This window comes from Salminus brasiliensis, chromosome 7 (genome assembly GCF_030463535.1).
Source record: "Salminus brasiliensis chromosome 7, fSalBra1.hap2, whole genome shotgun sequence".
In the NCBI taxonomy this organism is placed as follows: domain Eukaryota; kingdom Metazoa; phylum Chordata; class Actinopteri; order Characiformes; family Bryconidae; genus Salminus; species Salminus brasiliensis.
The window spans coordinates 30,821,010-30,845,601 of record NC_132884.1 but is presented as its reverse complement, the minus strand read 5'-3'; the positions used below and the strand labels follow the sequence as shown (position 1 = coordinate 30,845,601).

Genomic DNA, 24,592 nt, shown 5'->3' with positions numbered 1-24,592 from the left:
TAGCTTTCACGCTCTCTCGTCGCTGAATACTTTCTTTCGTGTCCAAACACTATGAACATAACAGGAAAGAGCTTCATTCATTCATTCCCGCAAACTAAACCATTTCAGTAAGTGACCACGTTAATGCTCGACGTTGCGTCCATGTGAAACTACAACGGCGCTTTAAAATGAAGATAGTCTTACGTCATCACACCGCGCCTCACATTTGGCGTAAGTATGAGAAAGTAACCTCGCCTGCTTTTAATGGCGCATCAAAAATCCTGAGTGACCAAGATATAAAGGGAGCTGTTCCGTCTTTGCAGGGTAATGAACTGAGGCGAATCGGTGGTGTGGATAGATGAGCTATGGTGTTTTCCCCTTGCTTTTCGGTCGTGTGGAAAGCGCGGTTATGGTACCGAGGCTAGTTAGCTTAGCTTAGCTCAGACCAGCTCTGACTGCAGTGTGTTTTGCCGCATTGGTTAGCCAGCGTGAGCGCCAACTGCCTGTCTAGCTAACCTGCTAACAGTAGTCTAACACATTTATCTAGTATTGATACTGATTCAGCGTGTCTCTCCAGGCCAGGAGAGGAACCTCTTAAGTAGAGGATTGGTCAGAGTCGGACGAAGCTGACGTTTGCTTCGTATTTGCCAGCGTCTTAGTCTAATCTTTGCTTCCACCCGAATTTGGGCTACAGTTTGTATAGTACGGACTCAGTCATATTTAAAGACTTAACACGTTTCCCTCGGTTTAATAAATCATTCTCATCATTTTTAATAAATCGCCATGTAAATGTAACACATTGTTCCCTCGTTTGACCAAAATGTCCCATCTAAACTGAGGAAGCGATTTATTAAATTTGGGGGGGGGGTGGTTTAAAATTGAGGGTCAGTTTATTAAATCCAGGTACGGTTATTCATTTGGGGGTTGTGAAGTTGAGAGGAGCCATTGTTGAATTAATAGTTATATATTGAGTCTAGTCTCCATGTTTGTAGTACAGATGTCTATGGCGATAACTTTAACGGTTAAGGTGGAGCTATAAATAAACGTATAAAATAAACGTCAGTCTTGAAGTGACTCTAAACTAAAGCCGAAGGATGTTATAACATTAGCTGACACACAATCCCTACCCAGTCTTAGCAGGTCATCTGGGCTCGGGTGTCATTCTGCTTCTGCTAATGTTATTTTGGAAGTTGCTTAATTCACAGACCTCATTTTTTCCTTTGATCCACAGCTTTCTGTCAGTAACCTACAATGAGTTTGTTTGGCTCAAGCTCCGGCTTTGGGGCTGGAGGCACTGGAGTTTTCGGCACCACCACCACAGATAGTCATAACCCAATGAAGGTAACAGTACAAAGCATGTACTCGTTTTAAGAAGGCTGGAGGTGATGTAGGATTTTTCTGTATCCCTATTCTTTTTCTTGTTCTTCTTGTTGATGCAGGATGTTGAGGTTACGTCCCCGCCGGATGATAGCATAAGCTGCTTGGCCTTTAGTCCTCCAACGATGCCTGGAAACTTTTTGATTGGCGGTTCTTGGGCTAATGATGTAGGTATCTTCTGTCATAATATTCATCGTACATATTTATTGTTCAGTTGTATTTTATTGGTCAAAAGTCCTGATACTACATATCACTGACAAGACATATCACAAAATAAAAGGGAACCAAAAAGCAGTATCGTATGTGTATCACAGTGTTCCAGTATAGATTATTAGTTGTGTAGCCCTAATTTGTAGATGTATAATAGTACATAATCATGTTTGTTGTGCTGTGATGTCAGGTGCGATGCTGGGAGGTGCAGGATAACGGCCAGACTGTTCCAAAAGCTCAGCAGATGCACACAGGCCCAGTGCTGGATGTCTGCTGGAGTGATGTAAGACAGTTATTAGTATATCTGTGTTGTCCTGCAAAAAAATGTATTTTTTTTTTGCTGTTTTAATTTGCAGTTGTTAGTTCAATCATCATGAAATTGAATAAAATCTTTTTACTTTCACTTCCGTTGACAATTACAAAGATGTTTTTCCTTCTCCTGTAAAGTTTTTAAAAATTATTGTAAGCAAGCAGCCTTGGACATTCTTTGTACTTTCACATTTTTCTTGCAGGAAAGACATCAGCATTCGTAACATAGGCAGTGGCACTAATAATCTAAAGTCCTTTTGTATTGTCTTTTTCAGTTATATATGTAATGCTTTGTTACAAGAAAAAAATTACAAGTATGTTTTTCTGTACCAATAGGATGGAAGTAAGGTCTTTACAGCCTCCTGTGACAAAACTGCCAAGATGTGGGATCTGAACAGCAACCAGGCCATGCAGATAGCACAAGTAAGCCCTTCTTCTGTAGATACACAGGTGCACAGAAACTTAGATACACCATGTACACTTAAATATTTAAGTTTAATGCACTTGTGATTAGGTCTGCACGATATTGGGGAGGAAAAAATACATTGCAATATATAACATATGACAGCACGCCATGTATCCAAGACTAAGACCGAGAGGTAAAATGATATTTAGCAGATATAACTTCTCTGGTAGATATGTAATGGGAAATGAAAAGTGTGGAATTTTGTTTAGGAGATGCTAACATGATATTATGCAGAACTGTTTGTAATTATAATTGATGTTGCCTTGTTCTGTATTGTATCTAGCATGAAGGTCCAATCAGGACAATCCACTGGATAAAAGCCCCAAACTACAGCTGTATAATGACGGGCAGTTGGGACAAAACACTGAAGGTAGGTGCACACACTTCTGTTAGTCTAACTGGTTTACTTCTTTGAACCTGACTTGCATCACTATTCTTAGTAAAGAGCCCACTTATATAGTATTTTTAATAACATTGTGTTGGCTGTAGGCCATTGGGTTTAGTTTGCATCCATGTCTGTGCCATCCATGATTAACTCCAGTGAGCAAACTGACTCCTGATTTGCTTTTTTCCCCTGGCTGACTGACAGTTCTGGGACACACGTTCCCCAAACCCCATGATGTCCTTGCAGATGCCAGAGAGATGTTACTGTGCTGATGTGGTAAGGAGATGATCACAGATGTTTTGCTCTGTGTTTTACCTTTGTTGTATGATTGGTTGGATAACTGTATTTGCATTGTGGAGGCACATTTTTCTCTTGCTGTAAGTAGTAAGTTGAAGTTTGCATTAGATAAAATCCTAAAGGTGATATAGGGGTTTATGTAGGACCACCTAAATGTTTCTCCGAAATGAACCATGGTTTGTAAGCGTAAAACCTTTTAACTGCACTAGTCAATTCATACTAAAGTAGCCAAGTCATACTAGTTACCTTACCAGTGCTTGGTTTCCTACACAAAAACTATAAGCATATCGAGTGATTATCACATTTCTACACTTTAAGATATTTAGTACTAGAAACTACACGGGAAAGCGGTCCAGTGATGGTAAGTCCAACATTAATAAGAGCAGAAGAAAAACCTCATACATTTGCTTCTGTTTCTCAGAACACAGTGGGAGCTGACATTCTGGCATAAAAGTGTGTTGTTTTTTCTTTTTTTCTTTTTTTTTTCTTTTTTTCTTTTTTTTTTTTTTTGATCCAGTCACTTCAAAAGACATTTTACAGTCCATTGGGAACAGCCATATCCTAAAACTGCTTTAACAGTGTTTGTGTCTGATTAAAACCATAGGGAAAATATCTGTTCTGCATCAGCAAAATTATTTTTTCTTTTTGTTTGTTTGTGTACAGGTATATCCTATGGCTGTGGTGGCCACTGCAGAGCGAGGGCTAATTGTATATCAGTTGGAGAATCAGCCATCTGAGTTCCGACGTATAGATTCACCTTTGAAACATCAGGTTGGTCTTTTGGGTTCTTTTATGGTGGTTTTGGTAAGTTTAACCAGAACGGGTCAATTCACTGGAGAATTGTAAAAGAAAATTCTAGAGGTTTTCTAAGGCATTGAGGTAAAGATTAGTATGATATAGGAAGATGTAATATGCAAATGTATTTTTTTTTTTTCTTTTCCCCTTCCCTCTCTCTCTCTCTTTCTATCTCTCTCTAACAGCACAGGTGTGTGTCCATCTTTAAGGATAAACAAAATAAACCCACAGGCTTTGCACTGGGCAGCATTGAGGGACGAGTGGCCATTCATTACATTAACCCACCCAATCCGTAAGTCCTCAAATGATTCATCTGATTGGTGTAATGATCCATGAGTACACCGAATTAGTTTATGAATAAACATTTTATTGTATAATGTGTTTTTGTTTGTTTGTTTGTTTTTCTTAGAGCCAAGGATAACTTCACCTTCAAGTGCCACAGATCCAATGGAACTAATACTGCTACGCCCCAGGATATTTATGCTGTACGTACTGAATGGCTTGTCATTTGCATCACTTCCATTAACCGAACCAACTGACATTTATCTTTTTGCTGTATTTTCATCTAGTGCAATTTGGAATATTACAAATTATCATATAAAAAAAAAAAAGATTATCACTATATGGGCAAATGAATGTATTTTGATGTCAGGGCATTTCTGTGGGGAATATAAAATCTGTTCTTGTGTTTGTGTAACATGTGTGCACCTTAAAGGGATATCAACCTTTTAACACACTGTCTAGCTGGAATGCTTGTCATGACTTTAACCTGTGTGTTCTTATAAGCGTTGGCTCCTAAGATTGTGTAATTGTTCCTTTGTTTCTTAGGTCAATGCTATAGCCTTCCACCCGGTACATGGCACACTGGCTACAGTTGGCTCTGATGGCCGCTTCAGTTTCTGGGATAAGGATGCTCGCACAAAGCTGAAGACCTCTGAGCAACTCGATCAGCCAATCACAGCTTGCTGCTTCAACCACAATGGGAACATCTTTGCCTATAGCTCCAGCTATGATTGGTCCAAGGTGCAGCCTACCATCAGACTTTACATTTCCTAGGAGAAATTATTCAGTGGATAAGGTTATAAAATGAGAAGCTCTAATGTAACAGTTTTATTGCACTGAAGACTCCTTTGCACTCCCCTGAGTGATATTGTTGCCTAATTGTCAGTGCCTTCCTGAGGGTTTTTCACATTGAAGCAGGGAAGCAGAAAACTGTACATTGCAGGCAGGCTATAAAACTAATATTGGGGGTAAACTATTGTGCACTATTTTAGGAAGTAGTGATGTTCTTTGCAAGTCAATGTATTACTAATTCAGTTTTCCGGAAGAAAACTTTCCCTACACATTCTTCTGTGCTCTCCCACATTTAAGAAGGTTTCTTAATTAATTATTAAGTTGGATTGTAGCTTTTCTTAAAGCTTAAAAATTGCTGCCACAATGCATTATCTTCTGTTTATGTCTGGTCCCCATAGGGACACGAGTACTACAACCCCCAGAAGAAAAACTACATCTTTCTGCGGAATGCGGCTGAGGAACTCAAGCCTCGGAACAAGAAATGGTGAGAGTGGGATTTCCATTACCATGGAGATGATGTCTGTCCCCAGGCAGGGCTGGAGTTGCCCTGCTTCCTTGTGCTGACTCTCCTCTCTGTACTGTTTTTGACAGTTGCCCTCCTCAGCATCCCAGGATGCTTTGCATGCTGGAACAGTGGTGTTTGATGGGGTGGGGTTCGCTGATGTTTGAACCGCTACATGGGTCAGGATGTAGAGCAGAAATGTTGCTCCATCTTTGCTGGTGTTGTGTTAAATGCCGCTGATCAGTAGTTTGACGCATAGCTCAGATAAAGACTGGTTTGTGCTGCACTTGGGTTTTGTGAATATATGCAGATCACTTTTCACTGATTAGGGTGAAATGCTTAAATAGTCTTAATTTTTTAGGGATGGGACCCATGATTCCTATGTGTTTTGTATTTAATACCTGGTAATTTAACCTTTTGTGAATCAGAACAGCTTTATTTATAACATTTGATTCATTGTTAATGCTTAATATATACAGATTATAAATGGAGAGTGATCTATGTAAGAATCAAAGAACCAAAGATGGGAATTTAAAGAAATTAATTCCTGAGAAGTGGCTTCTTAGACAGTAAGCATTTTGTTGGTTGCGTGCATGAAGTGTGCACTTGTTTTTTGGGGGGGAGGGGGAGTGAAAACAATAAACGTGATTTAAAAAGAAAGAATGCTGTAATGACTTCTGACTGACCACTACCCCTCCTGTCTTTAGATTCGTCAAGCTGTCACATCTCGGAAGACCTGCGTTAGTGTGTAAATATGGGAGAGAGCGAGACACCCCTTATGGCTAACATCTGGACCAATGACGTGGCATTGCATACTTTGTATGGACCAATCAGAAGGGGCCAACAACCCCTATGCGATGGTGATGACAGCTATTGGCTTTTGATTCAAACAAAAGAAGCCATGCTTTAGTGTTTTGGTGTACTTTATATTGTTGTTTCCCCCCCCCCCCCCCCTCTTCTTTTTTACATTTACATTCATGACTGCAGCTCTTCTTTTTTTATATTGCCTTCCAAAGATAACATTTCCACCTCTGCTTTTCTGTCACAACATGGTGTAGAATCCATTCTTGATTATGTAAAATGAATAAATGAATGTCTCTGCAGGACTCTTCACATTTTGACATTTCTATTTCTCATGTCCTGAAGGAAGCGAACTGGGATTGCATTGTGTTTGTGCCTTATTGCAGCAAAAGTCTTTCTCATTTGGTCATTGGTTCTAAACTTAATGTTTTGGGATGATTTTCTAACCTGTGTTGTTGCCTTAATTACTTCTCAAGGTTCTATGCATTTAGTAGGCTAGATTTGAATTAGTCTAGAACATAAATGTTTAACTTTTAAACATTTTGGTTTAGTTTAGAGCTTTTAGTTCTGGGAATTAATTGTCAACTTGATCCAAGTACAATATTCAGAAGCTTTTACAACCAATCAGTAATAACTAGTACTTTTATGTCTCTTCAACATACACATGCAGATATGAAATGTTTTGAACGGTCCTGATCTACATCACCTTTGTCTTATTGCTTTTAGGATGCATGGCCACTAGGAGGCACCCTTATACTTCCAGTCTTTGGGTTGAAGTGTGGCTGATTATCAAAGCACACAGATCAAAGTGAGTGAATGCATCAGGTGAGCCGGTGGAAAAGACATGAGTGAGCCACTGGAGACTTATCGGTAGGATATGAATAGCAGTGTAGGGTGAGCTACAAAGGCCTGGAGTGAGAAGACTAGCATGCCCTGGGTGTAAAAGTGTGAGAACTGCCACCTTGCTGTGGTCATTAGACCATCACCTCACTGTCAGCTAGGATTTCAGCACTTAGCAGAGACGCTTCAATAGACCGTGGGAGAGGAACTACCAAGATCAGGCGTCTCTAGTTTTAGATATGTGTTGCACACTAAAGCCTTCACTGTCGGCCAAGTGTATGATGAGGGCAGGCTGTACTTGTACCTGTTAGTGCCATGAATGTGTTGGTTCAACACGGCCCAACGGTGGCTATACCTGGCACACTTTTATTAGTGAAGGAGTAAACAGTAGTGTATGGTGATACAAGTACTGTACTGTCCTGTTCTGCTGCTGCTGCGCCGAGGCTTAGTTGATGGATGCTGTTCTGCATTTATGAATAATGCAGCAGAGGGCTCCAAGGCCTTTGTGACCTGACCCTTCTTTGGGTCAAGGGAGTTGAAGATCACAAGCCTGGTGCAGTGTGAGACATGCTGCTGTAGATGTTTTATGCTGTTCAGTAGGGCAGGCTGAATTCAGCAGCGTGATCTTTCTAATGCTTGTTTGGGCAATTGGTCTTTGTTTTATATGACAGTGTAGGATTTGTAATACTGCAACGGATGTACTGAAAGCCATCTTTCCCCCCCCCCCCGTAGACGACACATTTAACACTACTTGTGGGTGAAATCCTTCACTCTTTGCGAGTTATTTGCATCAGAAAGCGATCAAATGCGCTGCCCGAGTCACTGAGGCAGAGAACTGCCGGTAGTGAATCGTTTGTGTTGTCAGTGCAAATAGTTTTAGGAGCATCAAGTTCTTGGAAGCAGACTTGCCCCCCGTTCACACAAAGTGAGATTTACGGTTTGGCTCCGCTTCAAGCAAAAAATAAATAAATAAATAAATAAATGAGCTAGGTTACTGGCGCGATGCTAAATAGCCACAAATAATAAGTAATCCTTCAATAAATGAGTTTTAAGTGTGGTGATTATTATTAAACACAGTAGAAAAGGAGTACCGTGTACTTCCTCTGTTTCAATCACTTTTACAGTAGCAACAAAGGCTATAAGAACGACTCGAGCATGTTAATTTATCTTTTTTAATTTTAGGTCATTTCATGGGTCTTCGAATGCCTTTGGTGTTGCAGTATATGTTAGTTCTTGTAAATAAAAGCTTTTTTGTTAATGAACGTGGTTAAAAGAGTACAGTGGTCGTTTTTCCTTTGTTTGCTGCAAGGACACAAAGCAGGTGCGAGTTTAACTGGGGCGGACGAGGAGGAGGCGGGGACTCCTGACGTCACTGTAAAGTTTTCAGATAGTTTCTAGAAATATGCGCCCTTCCATTGGCTGCAGGATAACGTAGGCGTGGCTTAACACACACGGTACATATATACGAACCCCGGAAAAACGTGAGGGGAGGTAGTTCACCGCGGCGTGTGGAGTGGTGTACCGGGGACCGAAGAGACGAGCACGGCGATGTTTAGTGTTGGTTAAAAAAAAAAAAAAGTTTTAGAACTGAAGAGTCTAAAAGCCTGAACGAGTCTGATTTTTTTCTCGACTCTTCACACACCGGGATCGTTTTAAACAACGGGTTCAAGGGCTGTGTTCCGTTTTGGGTTTTTGTTTTAAGCTCCTGTCACAAGCTACTGAGTTGAGGTAGCCAATGCTTTTACACCAGTTCATGAACGGCACGATCGACGCTATGCACCCCACAGGAATCCAAAAAGACACTACTTTCACCAAGATTTTCGTGGGTGGTTTACCCTACCACACGAACGATGCTTCGCTGAGAAAGTACTTCGAGGCTTACGGCGATATAGACGAGGCGGTGGTCATAACGGACAGGCAGACGGGGAAATCCAGAGGATACGGCTTCGTAAGTGACTGCATTAAATACGGAACTTTTTTTTATTATTTTTTTTATTTTTTTTTTTAGTTTTTTAGTTTTTTAACTTGAACAGCTGCTGATATTCGTAGCGTAGTAGAATTTGTGGTCGCCTCCTTTCAATGTGCCTTAACGTTACGCTTGTTTATTTCCTCGCGCAGTTGGCCACGCGTAAATGCGCACGTGACGCGCTCTGGTTTGGGGCACAAGGTTAAAGATTAAGTCCTAAACGGCCCCCAAACTCGCACGGAATTCCCTCTTTCACCACACTTTCTCTAATGATTAGTCAAGACGAACGCCCAACTGCAATGGGCGAGGAGTAACCTCAGTTTACGAAATGGCCTTAGTCTTAGTGAGTTCTTGGCTATCTCCCAGCTAGCGTGTGTGTGTGTGTGTGTGTGTGTGTGTGTGTGTGTGTGTGTGTGTGTGTGTGTGTGTGTGTGTGTGTGCGCGCGTGTGTGGTGTGTGAGGGCTTTATATGGTGAGATTTTTTGAATGATCTTCCTAGCCACCACCAGTACCCCCCCCCCCCCCCCCATCCTTTCGGCCTGTTCATGCTACAGTAGTGAAGGCCAGGCGCACTCATCCGCATAAGTGATGTTTACACAGTCTTAACGGCCCTCAGAGTGGCAGTTCATTTTTGCCTAAGATGGAGAGCTCGTCGGCTTGCAGGTTCATAACATCTCCTGCTTGTCTGGCCACCTCATGACATTTCTAAGCAGTTCCTTCAAATGATAACCAGCCCTATAGTTGTGAACTACCATCTTTCTAGAGCTCTTCCATCCTGTAGTTCAGTTTGGAAGTAATGAGCTATACAGTCTCTTTAGAAAGTATGAGAAACGTTTGATCACTCCCCAGACACTGGCACTGGCCCAGACATGTTTCTATTTGTGCCCTTGTGTGCACATGAACAGCCGGTCATTGTGATCTTCTACAGGGCTAGGTTTGCATCAGCCCTGCCGCCCACCCGCACAGGCCTGAAGAACTTCCCCTGGGAACTTGATGATGAGGAACTTTTGTTTAAAATGATTATTCAAACTGTTGTTTTTAGATTTCACCTTCTGTGCATGATCTCACTGACCCGTGTGATACAGCAGCAGAGCCAGAGTTAAGGTATTAGGAATAGAGAGAGGGGGTTTAAAAGGACACGCCAGAAAATATGCAAATATTTATCGCAAACCAGCAATGACTGGTCATCCAATAGCTTATATTCATGCCAAAGATGGGCTGGAAAACGGTGCTTGTGCGGGAAGCTAATGTGTCTGCTCAAGCTCAAAGTGTAAATCAGTACATGGCGATGAGACTGGGGGGGTGGTGAAGGCAGTGAGGCGGGTCTGTACTCTAACGGCTGTTCTTGGCTGAGTGTGTGGCCCAGCAGGTTTGACAGGCTCAGGAAGATGAGGGTGTCTGCCTCTAGAGTGTGAGGTGGTCCTGATGATCTTGTTTCCCTAGTAAGATTACTTCTTTCCTGATAACTTGAGAAACTTGATAATCTAGTTCTTTTTTTAGGCAGTGAGGGAAATAATGTATGTGATTGGTATTATGTGATGTCCCTCACTTTCATAAAGGGATATCATTTTTTTTTTTAAATAAAGTGTTTGCCTCACATATGGTTTAGGTACTGTGATATTTTACTGCTATTTCATATTCACAGTTTGGTCTTCCCTGTTGGAGTTGTGCCTCTTGGTAGGAATTTCCATTGTTAGTAGCAGCTCCTAGTAGTACTGGCTTTGGTGACTCATTGGTTTCAACAGAAAGAGCTGGCATTTGTTAGTTCTGACAGAAGTTCATTTTGTCTGTAGGTGACGATGACTGACAGGGTGGCAGCCGAACGAGCCTGTAAAGACCCAAACCCCATCATTGATGGCCGAAAGGCTAACGTCAACCTGGCCTACCTCGGCGCCAAACCACGCAGCCTTCAGACAGGTGAGTAGGGATGTTTGACGTAGTATAGCCATGCTATTCCCTACTAATAATTTTGTTTTCAGTCTTTAATTGACCTGTTCTTTTACATTAACTGTTCAGTGTTCATACAATGCGTAACATGCATCTTCCCATGCTTTACAGGGTTATCTATTGGTGTGCAGCCCATCCACCCAGCACTTATTCAAAGACAGTATGGGTAAGTCTGAGTCACTTGTGTGTTTGTGTTCTTACAGTCTGTCATACATAGAAATTGCTCCAGCAAAGACCACATTCAGTGTGCTACAAAAACCAATGACCAGTGGACTTGCAATGCAAATTAGGACTGCACATACAGAGGAAACAGACTGCTTTTGTTCTTGGACATGACTGATCGCATCATTTGTCTGGTGGTAGGGTGTTTTGTAGATTTGCTCGAGCGAGTCAGGCACATGCCTGAAGATGGCCAGTGAAGTTGCAGTAATATTGTTTTTGAGATCAACAAGGGATAATGCTCTGGTGGTTGCTTTAGAAACTGGAGGTGCCTGGTCTGCTCCCCATTTATCCCTTTAGGGATTATAATTTTTTCCCCTTCTCCTCTTCTCAATATTCAACTGAAAAATAAGTACGGATGAAAGCATAACCATAGGTGACTCCATTATCCCTATCAGGTTAGGGTCTTGAGGTAAGAACACCCAAGACCCTTGTCTCTTAGCAACTTGTCAACTTAAGCCTTTTTTCCTGTTCACTATGAGCTATAGGTACAGTTTTGACTAAGTCCGCTTTATTTGCCATGGCTACAGACTGGTTTTGATCAGATCTAAGCCAGCTTAGAAATATGCTCACATGAGATGGTTTGTCTGCAAGTTGGTTGCTGTGGTAACGAGGTGGAGCCCTGTTGAGGAGAACATACGTTTCTGTCCGTGTGACAGGTGTTGGCTCGTATTTCCTCAATTATACCCTTCATACACGTTTACCCACCTCCCCCTACACACAGTCACACACTGGCGTTTAGAGAACACCTGTCGCTTTCCCCCATGGAGCTCATTGTCTCCTTTAGCTCAGAAACAGATTGTCATAGGAGACCTAAGCATGGTGACTTTCTGTGTTTGTCAGTCTTCTCTGCTCACTCTGTATGCCCACACTCGTCCCAATCCTTTTTTTCTTTTCTTTTTTTGGCCTTCATGACCCCTGCTACCCACATTCTCAGTCTCAAACTGCTCAGTCAAGCCATTGCTGACACTGAGAAGAACAGTAAAGCCCACAGAGATATTGCCCAGGTCAAATGTCTAACCAGCATCAAAACTGACATCTGTTGCCATACGTGGGCATCCCTGTTCACTTGGGGTTATTTTTCTTTTTAAGCACTTTTAAATTCCTATTCTCTGACTGTCCAGCACAGTCTGATATTCCTTTCGTTCTACAGTTTCGCTCCTTCAACAGTGTTGTGGGACGTTTTCTAAGCGGGTGAAATCTGTCATCTTGTCAGGTTGGTGATTAGTTTGGGGCCCTGAAAAGTGACACCGCAGTGAGAATGAGGGGTGTAGGCTGAAGTGTGAGGGTCATTGGGTTGAGTGGTGAGTAAAGGGAGAAATGTAGAGGTTTTGTGATGTGCAGTGAGCTGGGTTTCACAGTAATATAATGCATGGTTTCCTGGGCTCCATTTTTGCTACAAGTTTTAGGGAGTGGCATTTCATAAAACTGGAAGTTTTAATAAAGTTTTACACTGACCATGTGGAAAAACATAACCATGGTGTACCTCTGTGCTTTTTGGTTCCACCTCCATGTGAGGGGCATACTGGAATGTAAAATGTATACAAGAATGCTCATGAATTGGGCTGTTTATTACAAGCGTATTCAAACTAGAGATGCTTTAGTTTATTATTTAGTCAATTGATATTAAACCAGCACAGTGTGTCTTGTAGGAGCTCCTTTACTACTGTTTGCATGGCTTGAGTTGTGTTTAAATGCTTTCCCCCCCCCCCATGATTACCTATTAACTTGGGAGTTTTATAGGTTAAGTGATGTTGTGACCTGCATTCTCTGGATAGTTTGTGTCGTACGTGTGTAAACGTCCTTGACACTATCAGCTATGCCTGGTCTCCTGACGTTAAACAAAGCTGCTAGTGCATTTACCCAAGACTTTTGCTTACAGTCCCAAGGTGTGTGTGTGTGTGTGTGTGTGTGTGTGTGTGTGTGTGTGTGTGTGTGTGTGTGTGTGTGTGTGTGTGTGTGTGTGTGTGTGTGTTATTGTTCATGTGCCATATTCTCATTCAGTGTTTTGCTAACCACCGATCCTCTTCCATCTGTACTCTGTTGGTCACCCAGTTAATGGAGTGCATCATTGAGGAAAGAAGATACTCTGTGCCCCCTGGCTTCGCTGGGGTCTATTGTGGAGGTCCAGGGACCCTTAAGGTGCCAGTCATGGCTTGAGAGTGCAGTGCTGTGTGCTGTGACTGATTGAAGTGATCTATGTGTGTGTAAGAGAGTAAAAGTTGTGCTGATTCAGACCCTTTTATCTTTTGACTTTTGCATGTTTTCTTTGGTGTGCAGTGCTGACTGGAGTGACTTACTCTGTGACGGGTGCGTGGATTGGGGGAGGGGGGGGGGTTGGGGGTTTTACATGTCCTCCACCCACTTGCCCTTTCCTCTGCTGAGATGAGATGTGTACAGTGCCTCTCTTTCTCAGTCTTCTGTACTTCCTTTTCTCTTCTTTATGCAAATCTAATGTCTAACTGGAACTTCCATCTTTTAAAAAAAACAATGGATCTTGAAAATGGGTCTTTGGGCAATGCCATAGAAGAACCACTTTGTGGTTTCTTAAATAGAGATGTGGGAAGGACCCATATGTGATCAAATATGCCATGTTTAAATGTATGTGGACACCCCTTCTAACTGAATACATTAATTACTTTCAGTTGCACCCGTTGCTAACACAGATGTGCAAATGCCCAAGCAGCTTGTCTGGTCCCTGTAGAGAAGTACTGCCAGTAGAATAGGACTCCTTTGGAGCATGAGCCTTTTCAAAAGCCCCCCAGCATTGAGCAGTGGCACTAAATGCTAGTAGGAAGCTTTCCCTGGACAGAGACATTTACTCAAACAAAAGACTCCAACAAAAACAGGATTACAACCCCCCCCCCCCCCCCCCCCCCCACCCCATTTTAAATCCCTTGATTTCACAAGAAACAATGATTGAGTGGGTGTCCCAATACTTTTTACCCATGTAGTGTAGTTCTTATTGTCTTGGTCAATAGGTTGATTTTTAGGTCCACAGTTTCCATTTTGTTCAGTCCTTTATTAATCATGTTTTATTCCTTTAAATGTTGGTTTATATTTAGTCTGGTTCACAAAGAGAAAATTGAGGAGTCTAGAGTGAACAGACATGTTTTTCAGTTCCTGCTGCCTGAACAGGGGTCCCTGGTGACATGTCTTGTCATTTCTCTTGGGGAGTCATTCTGTTTGTTTCCAGCTGCTACATATTGAGGTCTTAGACCCCTCCCTCAACTGTGTGCCCATTTTGTGTGTATGTGACTCTCCTGCTGACCCCCCCCCCCCCACCCCCAAAACACACATGCGCATATACATACAAACGCCCACTTACACACTTTCTGTCTAGAGGAAAGGAGTCATGGGGCTGTCTTCACACCTTTGTTAATAATAGCACATTCATATGCTGGAGAGTAAATGAAGCTGTCGTCTCCACTGTTAATTACCTTTCTTGCTGGGGCTAAAAGCTCACCAGCGACTACAGCTTTCTCTGTTAAAAGGCATTTAATATAAACATGCTAGTACTGGTGGCTAGCATGGGCTCGCTGCATTGGCAGCTCACTTTTGGTGTCTGTAGTGTGTGTGCATGCATGTGTAAGGTTAATGAGTATATGCGTGAGTGCGACTCCGAGCCTTCTCTAGGCGAGTGAAAAGTAGCAGCTGTTAAAACACTTGTGGGTGTTGGAGGGGGGTGACGGAAGCTGCCAGAAGCGTCTGTCTCCTGCCTCTCTCGCCGAACGCCCGGTCCAGCCTGCAGCTCTTCAGATTGCAGAGTTTACACAGCACACACGTTGCCGTTATGAAGAGAAGGGGGGAGGGGGGGCTTCTGTCCTCTAAACCTGTGCAACAAGCTTCTCTTGTGTTTTCCTGACCTATGATGTAAGGCTTGGGTTCAGTGTTTTTACTGGCCTTCAAGAGTTGGTGCGTGGTGTCTCACTATTTAAGTAAGCACAAGACCAGTGGGGTTAAACTTATCTAATCTAACCAATGGGGTCTGAAATCATCATTTATTATTATTATTATTATTATTGTTCTAATTAATAGCCATCTTACAGTGTCTTGGTTTAAGGTTGTTTCACATCTCAACATATACAATATTGAAAATGGTTGATCCTTGGTGGAATTGGATGTAATGATTCATTAAATTGTTTAAGAACTAAAAAACAATCATAGTGTCAGGCATTTGCACTGGAAGCAGCACTAAGACGGTGACTGCTAAAAATGTCAGTCTCATTTGACCCAAGCCTTATTTATTAATTAAATAAACACTGGAATCTGGTGTGTTTAGCATGTGTAGTCTGAAATCTGGTCTGTTTAGTGTTTTTGCAATTGGTATGAGTGCTTAATCCTGTCCTGCTTTATCCACAGACTGGTCCCACAGTACGTCTACCCACAAGCCTTTGTCCAACCCAGCCTCGTACTCCCCTCTCAGGTGGCCTCCTCCGTCAGCTCTCCTTACCTGGACTACAGCACAGCCTATGCCCAGTATGCCTCAGCAGCCTTCGAGCACTACCCTTACGCCTCCTCTCCTGGCTTTGTGGGCTATGGCTACACTTCCACCACCCCGTCTGGGGGTCCTTCTGCCCCTACCCCAGCCCAGACCCTTGCCAATGCAGCTGCAGCCTCCCCTGCTTTTCTCCAGTACCCTCCACAGCAGCACCTGCAGCCTGAGCGCATGCAGTAAAGGATCAAGCTGCATTCAGACCTGACGCTGCTCGTGGGCCCTGGGAAACGTGAGGAATAGACTTTAATTGCACTGTCGCGTCAGAATTCTCGCTCCAGCTGCGGAGCCCAGAAAACAGCAAAACTGTGCAGTGGCTTCAAAGGGCTTCCAGAAGCACTGATGCCATTATTTTTTGTTTTGTTTTTTGTTCCCCTTTCAACCTTCTTCAAAATTAATATTATTGTTAGTTACTATTATTCATGTTGCCATAAGCTTTATTATATTGGTGTTTAGTTTGTTTTTTGTTTTTTTTCTTTTTTTTTTTTTTTTTGCTTTTTCTCTTTTCTGGTCCATGTTTAATGTGCTCACATTATACTATTCAGATCAATCAACGTAAGGTGCCTGGTTGTGGAGTAGTGGATCTAGTGGGAAAGGGTGTGAAAGACTGTATAAAGTGAACACTCAATTACTACTCTTTAGAAGGTTTAATGGGGTATTGCTGCTTACGATACCTGGGGAGAGGTGGATTTTCTGTTGGTATTTTTGGGGTTGGCGATAGGAAGTCTGAGCTTACAAATGGGTGACCTAAACCATCAGGGGAATCAAAGTGGGCAAGGAAGCACCCACCCATACCCATCTTTAAACAGAAGGATTTTACTCAGTTTCAAAAGGACAAAACTGGGATGCTCTGGGACTTTCTTTTCTTTTTTTCCTTTTTTTTAATAGTGAGGCCTTAAATCTAGACTGTCTGTTTAAATTTTGATGTTCTTTTTTTTAAAACAAAAAAGTTACATTTGTATACAGGGTTAACTGTGAACAAGCCACAAATTGCTTCCAAACAAAAGACCCAGTCTACAGTCCTCAGGCATGTTTAAGTCCAGAGACTTGGTATATGGTATTTTAGAATAAGGGTGCTAATTGAAGATCAGCTTTTTGATCATATTCCAGTCTGTACGGATAGATGTGACTAAATGCCATAAAGCTAAACTGATCTAGGAACAGACATTGTATTCAGGAGAAGCTTTACACGTAGCCCCGCGATCGCCACTGATTGCTAAGATGCAGGAAGCACAAGAGGGAGCAAGCATTGGAATTTAACAGGTATGGTAGCTGACACTGATACCTATGGTACATCAGTTTTCTATGTTAAACTGTTAAAACTAAAGATTGTTGAATGTCTTCCTCTTTAAAGCGACATTCATTATGTACAGCATTTTCAAAACGTTGCCACGAGTAAGTGCATTTTGCAGTATTTATGTTGATATTTAAGTGATCTGTGGTACAAATTGCTTTGTTTTATAAACTGCTGTCTCAGCAAGTCCAGTGTATGCAACATACACACTGTTGCAGGCTTCTGGTCACTAGAAGAGAAAGTGTAAATAGTTGATTTGGCATTTCCCCCCTGTACCCCCACCCCTACCTTTTAAACCTATTTGAATAATTTTTGTATACTATTAATCCACATGTGCACCTATGGGGATCTTTTTCTTTTTTTTTTTTTTAAAGTACACTATTGAGTCGCAGCTTGCACCTGCTGGCACATAATTGCTCCATGAAGCGTTTTTATGTCACGTCATTTCAATATCTGCAATGAAAGCCATACCAAGGAAAGTCTTGGGGTAAAATAAAGACTTTATACTGAAAGGAGAAATGCAGTCAAGTGGTATTGAATTCTCTTGCCTTTGTACCCATTTGAGAAATGTAACTTATTTTGAGTGAGAAGCTGCTAGCAGGACATGAGCAAATGAATAGTCGCAGGCCATTAAATCTGCTGCTTTGTCTTTTGACAGTTGGTTTGCGCCCACTTAGCCCTATCTGAAGTGTGAAGTTAGAAGGGAAGCACACCCCATCCCCCTCTTCCTTAGATGGCTTGTAACGTGTTCTTTTTGTGATTTGTTTTATTGTGACTAATGGAATGAAGATAAACTGGTCTCACAATGAAACCAGGTTGCTTACTGGATTACGTTTAGGTGGTTTCAACTGTGAACTGTTTATCTTATTGCCATTTCCTGTGGAACCACTGTTTATGTACTAGTATTATGTGCAGTCCCCCTCCCATGTATAATTACTGATGCCTGCGCACACACACCTCCAAGAAGGTGCCATGTTGGACTGTGACCATTTCTGTATCCAAAACAACACTTATAAGGATGGGTGATATGCCATATCATGATGCACCATATGCTACTATATTAAAAAAAATATGGTGTTGCTGTCCTGCAAAAACCATGGATCTCAAATTGCAACTTTACAAGAGAACGACCTTTCAATCAGTTAATAGAAGCACAGAAGCCATTGTGGAGCTTTGTATTAGCCTGATCATTAAGAAATGCTTACAAATGTGAAGAACGGCCAGATTCACATTAAGTCAAGTCAAATGACTTTTGTCATTTCAGCTCTGTACAAGTACACAGTGAAATAATACAGTACAGGACAGACTGCAGGAAGTGCAAGACATTACAATAAATACAATAACTATGACTTAATTCTGAGTAGAGGTATTGAGTGTAAGGTGCATAGATATCTAACGTGTAGGTATTGGTAATAAGATCCCTAGAAGGTGCACAGAAATTTAACATGCTATGATGTTATATGCAGACAGCATACAACCCACATGAAACATAAAACAGCACTGAGGTAGGAAAGTGTGGAATGTATAAATAAGATAAATAGGATGCGGACAGTTTTAAAATGCTATGGGTCGTGGGGTTGAGGGGTTTAGTTCAGCTAACTTGAAAAACTGTGAAAATGGAGATGCAAGGTTTTTGTGATGGCAAAAAAAAATATATTGTATATGTATATATATCTATATTATGTATTTTTGTGTGTGTATTTGGAAGGGAGGAGGCCTATTTTTACATACTGATCAAAACCATTTAATGTTTAAATGAGTTTTATTCAACATTTCACACACCGCTGCACTAAATCAAATTAAGCTTGCCCAGTTATACCTATACCACACACACTATACTCATATACTAATGCACTTTTCATGATGACCCATTTATTGTGGTAGAATGCGGTTTAGACGCAGCCACTGTGTGGTGAACTCTTCGTTGCCATGCACGACTTTCTCATATCAGCATACTTGGTCAGGGTCATGACGAAGGGGGCCCGCTGGTTATCAGCCTTTAACACAAGCACGTGCTGTTCCCTAGAAGGACGCAAGCACTGTTGCTAGGGAGCTGCCTTTGCCAGACCCTGAGAGGGAGGGGTGAGGGTGGCTTGTATAAACAGCAGATGAATATTTTCATAGTCATTGTTATTTGCCAGTCAGTGCTGGAATACCAAGAAACATTTATTCACTCCATATTGGGCTACTGAGTAGGGCCTTTTTTTTTCTTCTTTTTTTTGGCCATTCAAAATCCAAACAGCGCTAAATGTTAGCTGCTACTGCTCGTTTGGACCCCAGTCACCCTATTGTAAAAGCATCAGTCAGATTTTTGTTAGTGATCTTGAGGTAGCTGTGTGGTTGGCTGGGTCAGGAGAGATAAATGTGAGAGTGGCAGTGTTTGTGGAGCTGCTCTGGTGTAATGGAGTCACTGTGCTAGCTTAAATAAACAGTGGCTTGCTCAGCGTGCATGCTGGATGTGCTCTGTGGAAGTTACGGCTGTTTATGTGGCTGTGGAACGAACATGCTGATCTCTTTTGTCACTGAGTTGAGTCTGGTTGTTAGCGGAGTTTAGAGAAAATGTGTAAAATGGGTCTCCCGCATGCATCTACTGAGCAGACTGAACAGTATGTCATTGCATTTTGGGTTCTTTGGTACATACTGCTCTTTTTAAATTAGCAATTTTGTTAGTTTCCAGTGTGAAAGGTTTCTGACTGATTATGACAACCTGCTGTGTATAGAAATAGCCAAAATTTAAGGATTCGAGTTGGCTACTGTTACTGCTGTTTGTAGCTAAATCCAGATTTTTAGCGATAACAGTATACCATGTTGTGTCAAACACCACATAAGCTATTTGAGATTATCTGACAGCATGACCAACCTGAACAAGCTTGTCGACCAGCATGACCAGCGTAACCAGTACCAGAGTTTTACAAAGCTAACCAATATGACCAACCTGACCTAGCTAGTCAACCAGTAAGACAAAGATTTTTGACCAACACCATCATGACCAAACAACCAGCTTGGTCAAGTTGGTAATGCTGATGGCCCAGCTAGTCAAACTCAAATGAAAAAAACATACACTATGCTGGTCAACTCGCTTTGTATGTTTTTGCCTAGATGATTCGCTTTTTACCCCCTTGACCATAAAAGACCAGCTTAGACCATCTGAAACCAGCTACCCACAACAGCTGGATTTTTCAACAGGGTAGCTACATAGGCCTTGTTGTTCCAGTGCAAAACGTAAGAAGCAAATTTTATTTTAACCATGGTTTTATTTTATTGCACTATCCCCTTTTAATTCCCCTTTATTCCACTCCTCTCTCTCTCTCTCTCCTTATGCTGTCCTTGTCACAGATACACAATAAGACAGCAAGGGGAGAAGTGAACGTCTACTGGATAAATAAGGTCATGGTAACGCAAAGCTTTATGCTGAGTCACTGACACACACAACAGTGCTGTCTTAGCCATATCTTCTGAGGTCAAGTTGGGATATCAAACATTTGTGGTGCCCCATTAAGCTACACACACCCTGATATCTGAAGGTCACTCAACAAAAAGGTGCTTTTGTGTGTGGGAGCATTCAGCTTCACCTCATTCCACCTGCAACGTGCATCTGTAGAAGTTTCAGGGGGTTTTAACATTGACACAGGGTGTTTTTGGTTTTATCTGGTGTTGTTATGTGTTACAGCCATCGTGCAGTGTCTTTCTTGTAGGTCCAGCATTTTATGGACTAATTCTATGTTACTCTAATCTACCTTGTATTGGTTAATAATTATGCTTTACTGTAGTTTACCAAAAAACACTGTAGCCTTGGTCAAAGTGGATCACGGATACTGCTGTGGAGTTGGTGAGATCTGGCTAATGTCTGGGGACACTCTCAGCATGGTGTCACACCAGATAGCATTGCCGCTATATTTAGTGAGCCACTCAAAGATGGAGGCAGCAGTCCAGTGTCCCTACTGTGTTGCATTGTCTCTGACTGTTATCAGAGTTGGCTGTCTAACTAAGATAAAGAGCGCAGGTCTGGAGTTCAGAGTGAGTAGGGTAGTGAGAGGTGGCACAGACAACGTTCTCTCTGTGGTTAAATGAAACTGTTACATACAGTCAGTCTATGTATTCTTTCAATTCTTTTATTGTAAATTAACATATTCTTTCTGTCATGTGGTGTGATTATTAGAGCAGGATAAGTAGGTGTGAGTAGGGAGTAATGCCTTTTTAAATCAGGTAATACAAGTATTTGTAGAAGGCTCTGCTGTGTGTGTTCCTAAACTTACTTCTTTTTGGAAGACTGGTGGTAATCAGGTAAATCTGCTTCTCTTCACCTAAAAATAAAGGTGCCACAGCTGGTCCTTTGGTGTATGTGTGGGTGATATGGAAATTAGCACAACATCACTACTATGAAACATTTTCCTAATATACAATGTTTATAATTTTTCATTTGCCTGAGGTTTGAGAAGTTGGAACAGGCAGTCATATCAGCAGTGTTAAATTAAAAAAATAACTAACTAAAAATTAATAATAAAAAAAAAATTACAATTGTGTTATATAATACCATGAAAACTCAAAGAAATGGTTCTTTGCTTATTTAAAGATTCTTCAAATTGGAGGAAAATGTCCCCAATGACAAATTATCCCATATAGCACTAAGGGTACCACTCTCTTTATGAATTAAAGAACCCTTTTTACAGTCTCCCGTAGAGTCCTTGTTGCTTAGAGTGTGATATAAAGGTAAGGGAATGACATTATTAAACTCTTCACTTACTGCACATCATTATATCCCATTTCCACTGAAGTTGTGTTGACATCTAGTTAGCAACAGGCCCATATTTGGAACCAGATATGTTTTGTTTTGTGTACATTTTCTTTAGAATGTCACACAGCCCTCTGAATAATTAGATCATTAACAAATTAAAGAGCTCGTATGAAGGGGGCAGCTGCATCCATGAGATCAGAGAAATGGACTTGACACTGCAAGGTTCCCATTTTGATCCCCTGGACCAGCAGGAAGTGGGGGCAGGGAAGTGAAGGCACATTGCTTTCTTCTCAATCAACGATCATGGAAGAGGTGTCGTTGAGCTAATTGCTCCCTGGGTGCTAAGGTGGCTGCCCACCGCTGTGGGACTGTGTTCTCTCTACCGTTTGCGTGTGTGTTAAATGTGGAGGTTGAATTCTGTTCAGTGGCTGTAAAGTGTGGATCTAATTCGGTGCTGTGCACTGGATTCACATCATGAGTGAAATGCATTTAAGTAACTGTTATTGTTCTAAAAAAGTGTTAAAATTTAGAAGTTAACTTATTTTAGTGCATGAATGTAGTGTTATATGTAACCACATAATTCCAATGATCTAGTGGTTATTTTGTAGAAAAGCTTAGTACAGGACAAAGCGTATCGATTTCCAACTTAGACCCAGAGTTTCTAATATGGACATGATGTCAACTAACAGAATGAGAACTGACTTCAGAGGTTTATTAAACAGTACTAATTGAACTCTTTTTGTAATTAAACATGCAGTTGATCAGTGTTTCTCAGAAAAGTATACTGTCACAATTTATCATGATAATGTGGATAATGTACAAGATGGGTCCCCTGCATGCATCTACTGAGCAGATAGCTATAATCAATACTGCAGTGTGCCAAGTTTGTTGGTTCCTAAAGCCTGATCTTTTTGTATTAACAGTTTGTACAAGTCTATTTCCAGTGCATATGGTTGCCGACATTATATGACAGACTGTGTGTCATTCACTGTTAATGTTATTGGACAAAATTAAGGATTCAGTATGGCTACTGCTGTATGTATCTACAGCCATGTTTGTATAGATAACTGTATGCTATACTGTGTCAAAGCAAGTCTATTTGAGAGTACTTGACAATTCTACATGGTTGTTAGGCTACTCGTTTACTCGGCACAGTGCTAACTGATGTCCATAATCTTACTGTGCTGAATAATCCAGCCTGGCCAGCTCAGACTTGACCAGTTTAGCTCTTGATGGGTTTGCTGGTCTGCCAGCATGACTGACCTGAACAAGCTTGTCAACCATGGCCATGTGGCTTGACCAGCATAGCCTGTATAACAATTTAAAAGCATTATCTTACCCAGTCTTAAACTGAAGCAAGGAAATGAACACTTTTGATTCCATAAAGAAGCTTTCAATAGAGGGTACATTAAAAAGCCCTGTATGTAAATGAAGATGTGTGTATGTGTGTGAAGAACCTTTAAGAAGTTTAAAGAACCTGTACCTATACAAGTCTTTCCAGACACTCTACATCCAAGCCACAAGCCATTTAGAACCTTTATTTTAAGACTGTCTGCTGTTGCTCTGCTACTGAAGGATCAGGAAATCTGTTGCGACTTTCTGTTTCTTATACACACACTTGCTGTTGCCACATGGTTATGTAGGTTTCAGGAAGGGTTTTTCTTGATTCTTTGACGAACACTGCTTATCTGTGGCCAGCATGTGCTTGAGAGCAGGCAGGGCCTCTTCCATAGTCCGTGGGGTAGACCACCCTGAGCCTCTCCCAGAAATGATCTAAGAGGTGCTTTCACAAACTCTTGCACACCTCCACAGCCCCTTACAGTTTGTGACAAAGAGGTGAGAAATACATTCAAATAGTGTGGTCTAAAAGTGCAAAAAAACAAAAAACAAAACGCAATTCAGTTGTTAATTCAATACTATATTCTTCTTATCTAATTATGTGATTAACTATATAAATATATATATATATATATATATATATATATATATATATATATATATATATTGTAATTTCCATTTTTTTCCAAACTTTTGTCCTGATTTTTTTTTTATGAACAAATCCTTGATGAATTCTAGAAGTGGTTTTAGACTTTTGGACCCCACAGTACATCACATATAAAATAGACTCCCAGAGCCATAGTAAACAATGTAACATAGCACTGTAGCATTTATGTTTCATTCAGTCTAACACCTTGGCAAATGTAGATGAGCTCTGATGTATGTCTGTGTCAGAAGTGAAACTTGTGTTAATCTTGTGGTCTTTCTTTCGTGGCTGGCTTGTGTAGAAAGAAAAGTGAAAGTCACCGTGTGTTTGCTTCTTGGAAATGAGGGACTCCCACTCAACTTATCAAACTACATGCTCAGCAGCTGGTACTGCACTTGTATCTACAGGCCTCCTGATCATCAATATGTACAGTCCAAAGTGTTTTTGATTTTCTAAGTGTAAATAAGTTAAATTAGTTCTCCAGAAAGAACACACTAGTACACATTCTAAAGCCTAGATCCTATTTAATAACTTGAAATTTGGTAGTTTTAGTAATTTAGTATTTTTCCTATGTTGTGTTCAGAAAAAAACATGTGCAGAATATGCCATATTTGAGTTGGAGTAGATTTGTTCCCTTATTTTCATACAAAAAAACAAACAAAAACAGGGGAGCTTTCTGTCACAGTTGTCATGAAACTGCAAAGCAAATCTGACAGAAATATTTTAAATAATCAATACAATCATAAACACATAAAATACACTCAGGTATTGAGTTATTAATAGTGACACACTGAGGTGGGATCGGTCTTTATGTCTGTGACCTAACATTTATTTATTTATTTATTTATTTTATTTATTTATAATTTTCAATGACTTTTGCCATTTTTTTTTTGTAAAAAGAAAAACACCCCCATTAA

The 24,592-nt window shown here is 41.1% G+C and overlaps 2 protein-coding genes across 5 annotated transcripts; both read left to right on the top strand.

Annotated features, from left to right (window-relative positions):
- The first annotated feature begins 195 nt into the window (after positions 1–195).
- Positions 196–6,500, top strand: rae1 (ribonucleic acid export 1). 2 transcript variants are annotated; one of them, XM_072683117.1, is made up of 13 exons: positions 196–303; positions 1,211–1,320; positions 1,419–1,523; positions 1,757–1,849; positions 2,212–2,298; positions 2,625–2,711; positions 2,931–3,002; positions 3,687–3,794; positions 4,004–4,110; positions 4,228–4,303; positions 4,647–4,841; positions 5,291–5,376; positions 6,102–6,500. In XM_072683117.1, coding segments are annotated over exons 2-13 (1,107 nt in total). In that variant the 5' UTR covers positions 196–303; positions 1,211–1,230; the 3' UTR covers positions 6,103–6,500. The 2 variants fall into 2 exon arrangements, with proteins under 2 accessions (XP_072539218.1, XP_072539217.1); XM_072683116.1 differs by lacking the exon at positions 6,102–6,500 and having other exon boundaries at positions 5,291–5,380.
- A 2,041-nt stretch (positions 6,501–8,541) lies between these two features.
- LOC140560259 (RNA-binding protein 38-like) lies at positions 8,542–21,476 on the top strand. Of its 3 annotated transcripts, XR_011979957.1 has the most exons (5): positions 8,542–8,983; positions 10,795–10,918; positions 11,060–11,114; positions 15,530–16,925; positions 20,293–21,476. XR_011979957.1 is itself a non-coding variant. In XM_072684584.1 (4 exons), the coding sequence occupies exons 1-4, from the start codon at positions 8,771–8,773 to the stop codon at positions 15,843–15,845; spliced, it is 708 nt and encodes a 235-aa protein (XP_072540685.1). In that variant the 5' UTR covers positions 8,542–8,770; the 3' UTR covers positions 15,846–17,475. The 3 variants fall into 3 exon arrangements, 2 of the variants coding, with proteins under 2 accessions (XP_072540685.1, XP_072540686.1); XM_072684584.1 differs by lacking the exon at positions 20,293–21,476 and having other exon boundaries at positions 15,530–17,475; XM_072684585.1 differs by lacking the exons at positions 8,542–8,983; positions 20,293–21,476 and adding an exon at positions 10,328–10,443 and having other exon boundaries at positions 15,530–17,475.
- The last annotated feature ends 3,116 nt before the right edge of the window (positions 21,477–24,592 follow it).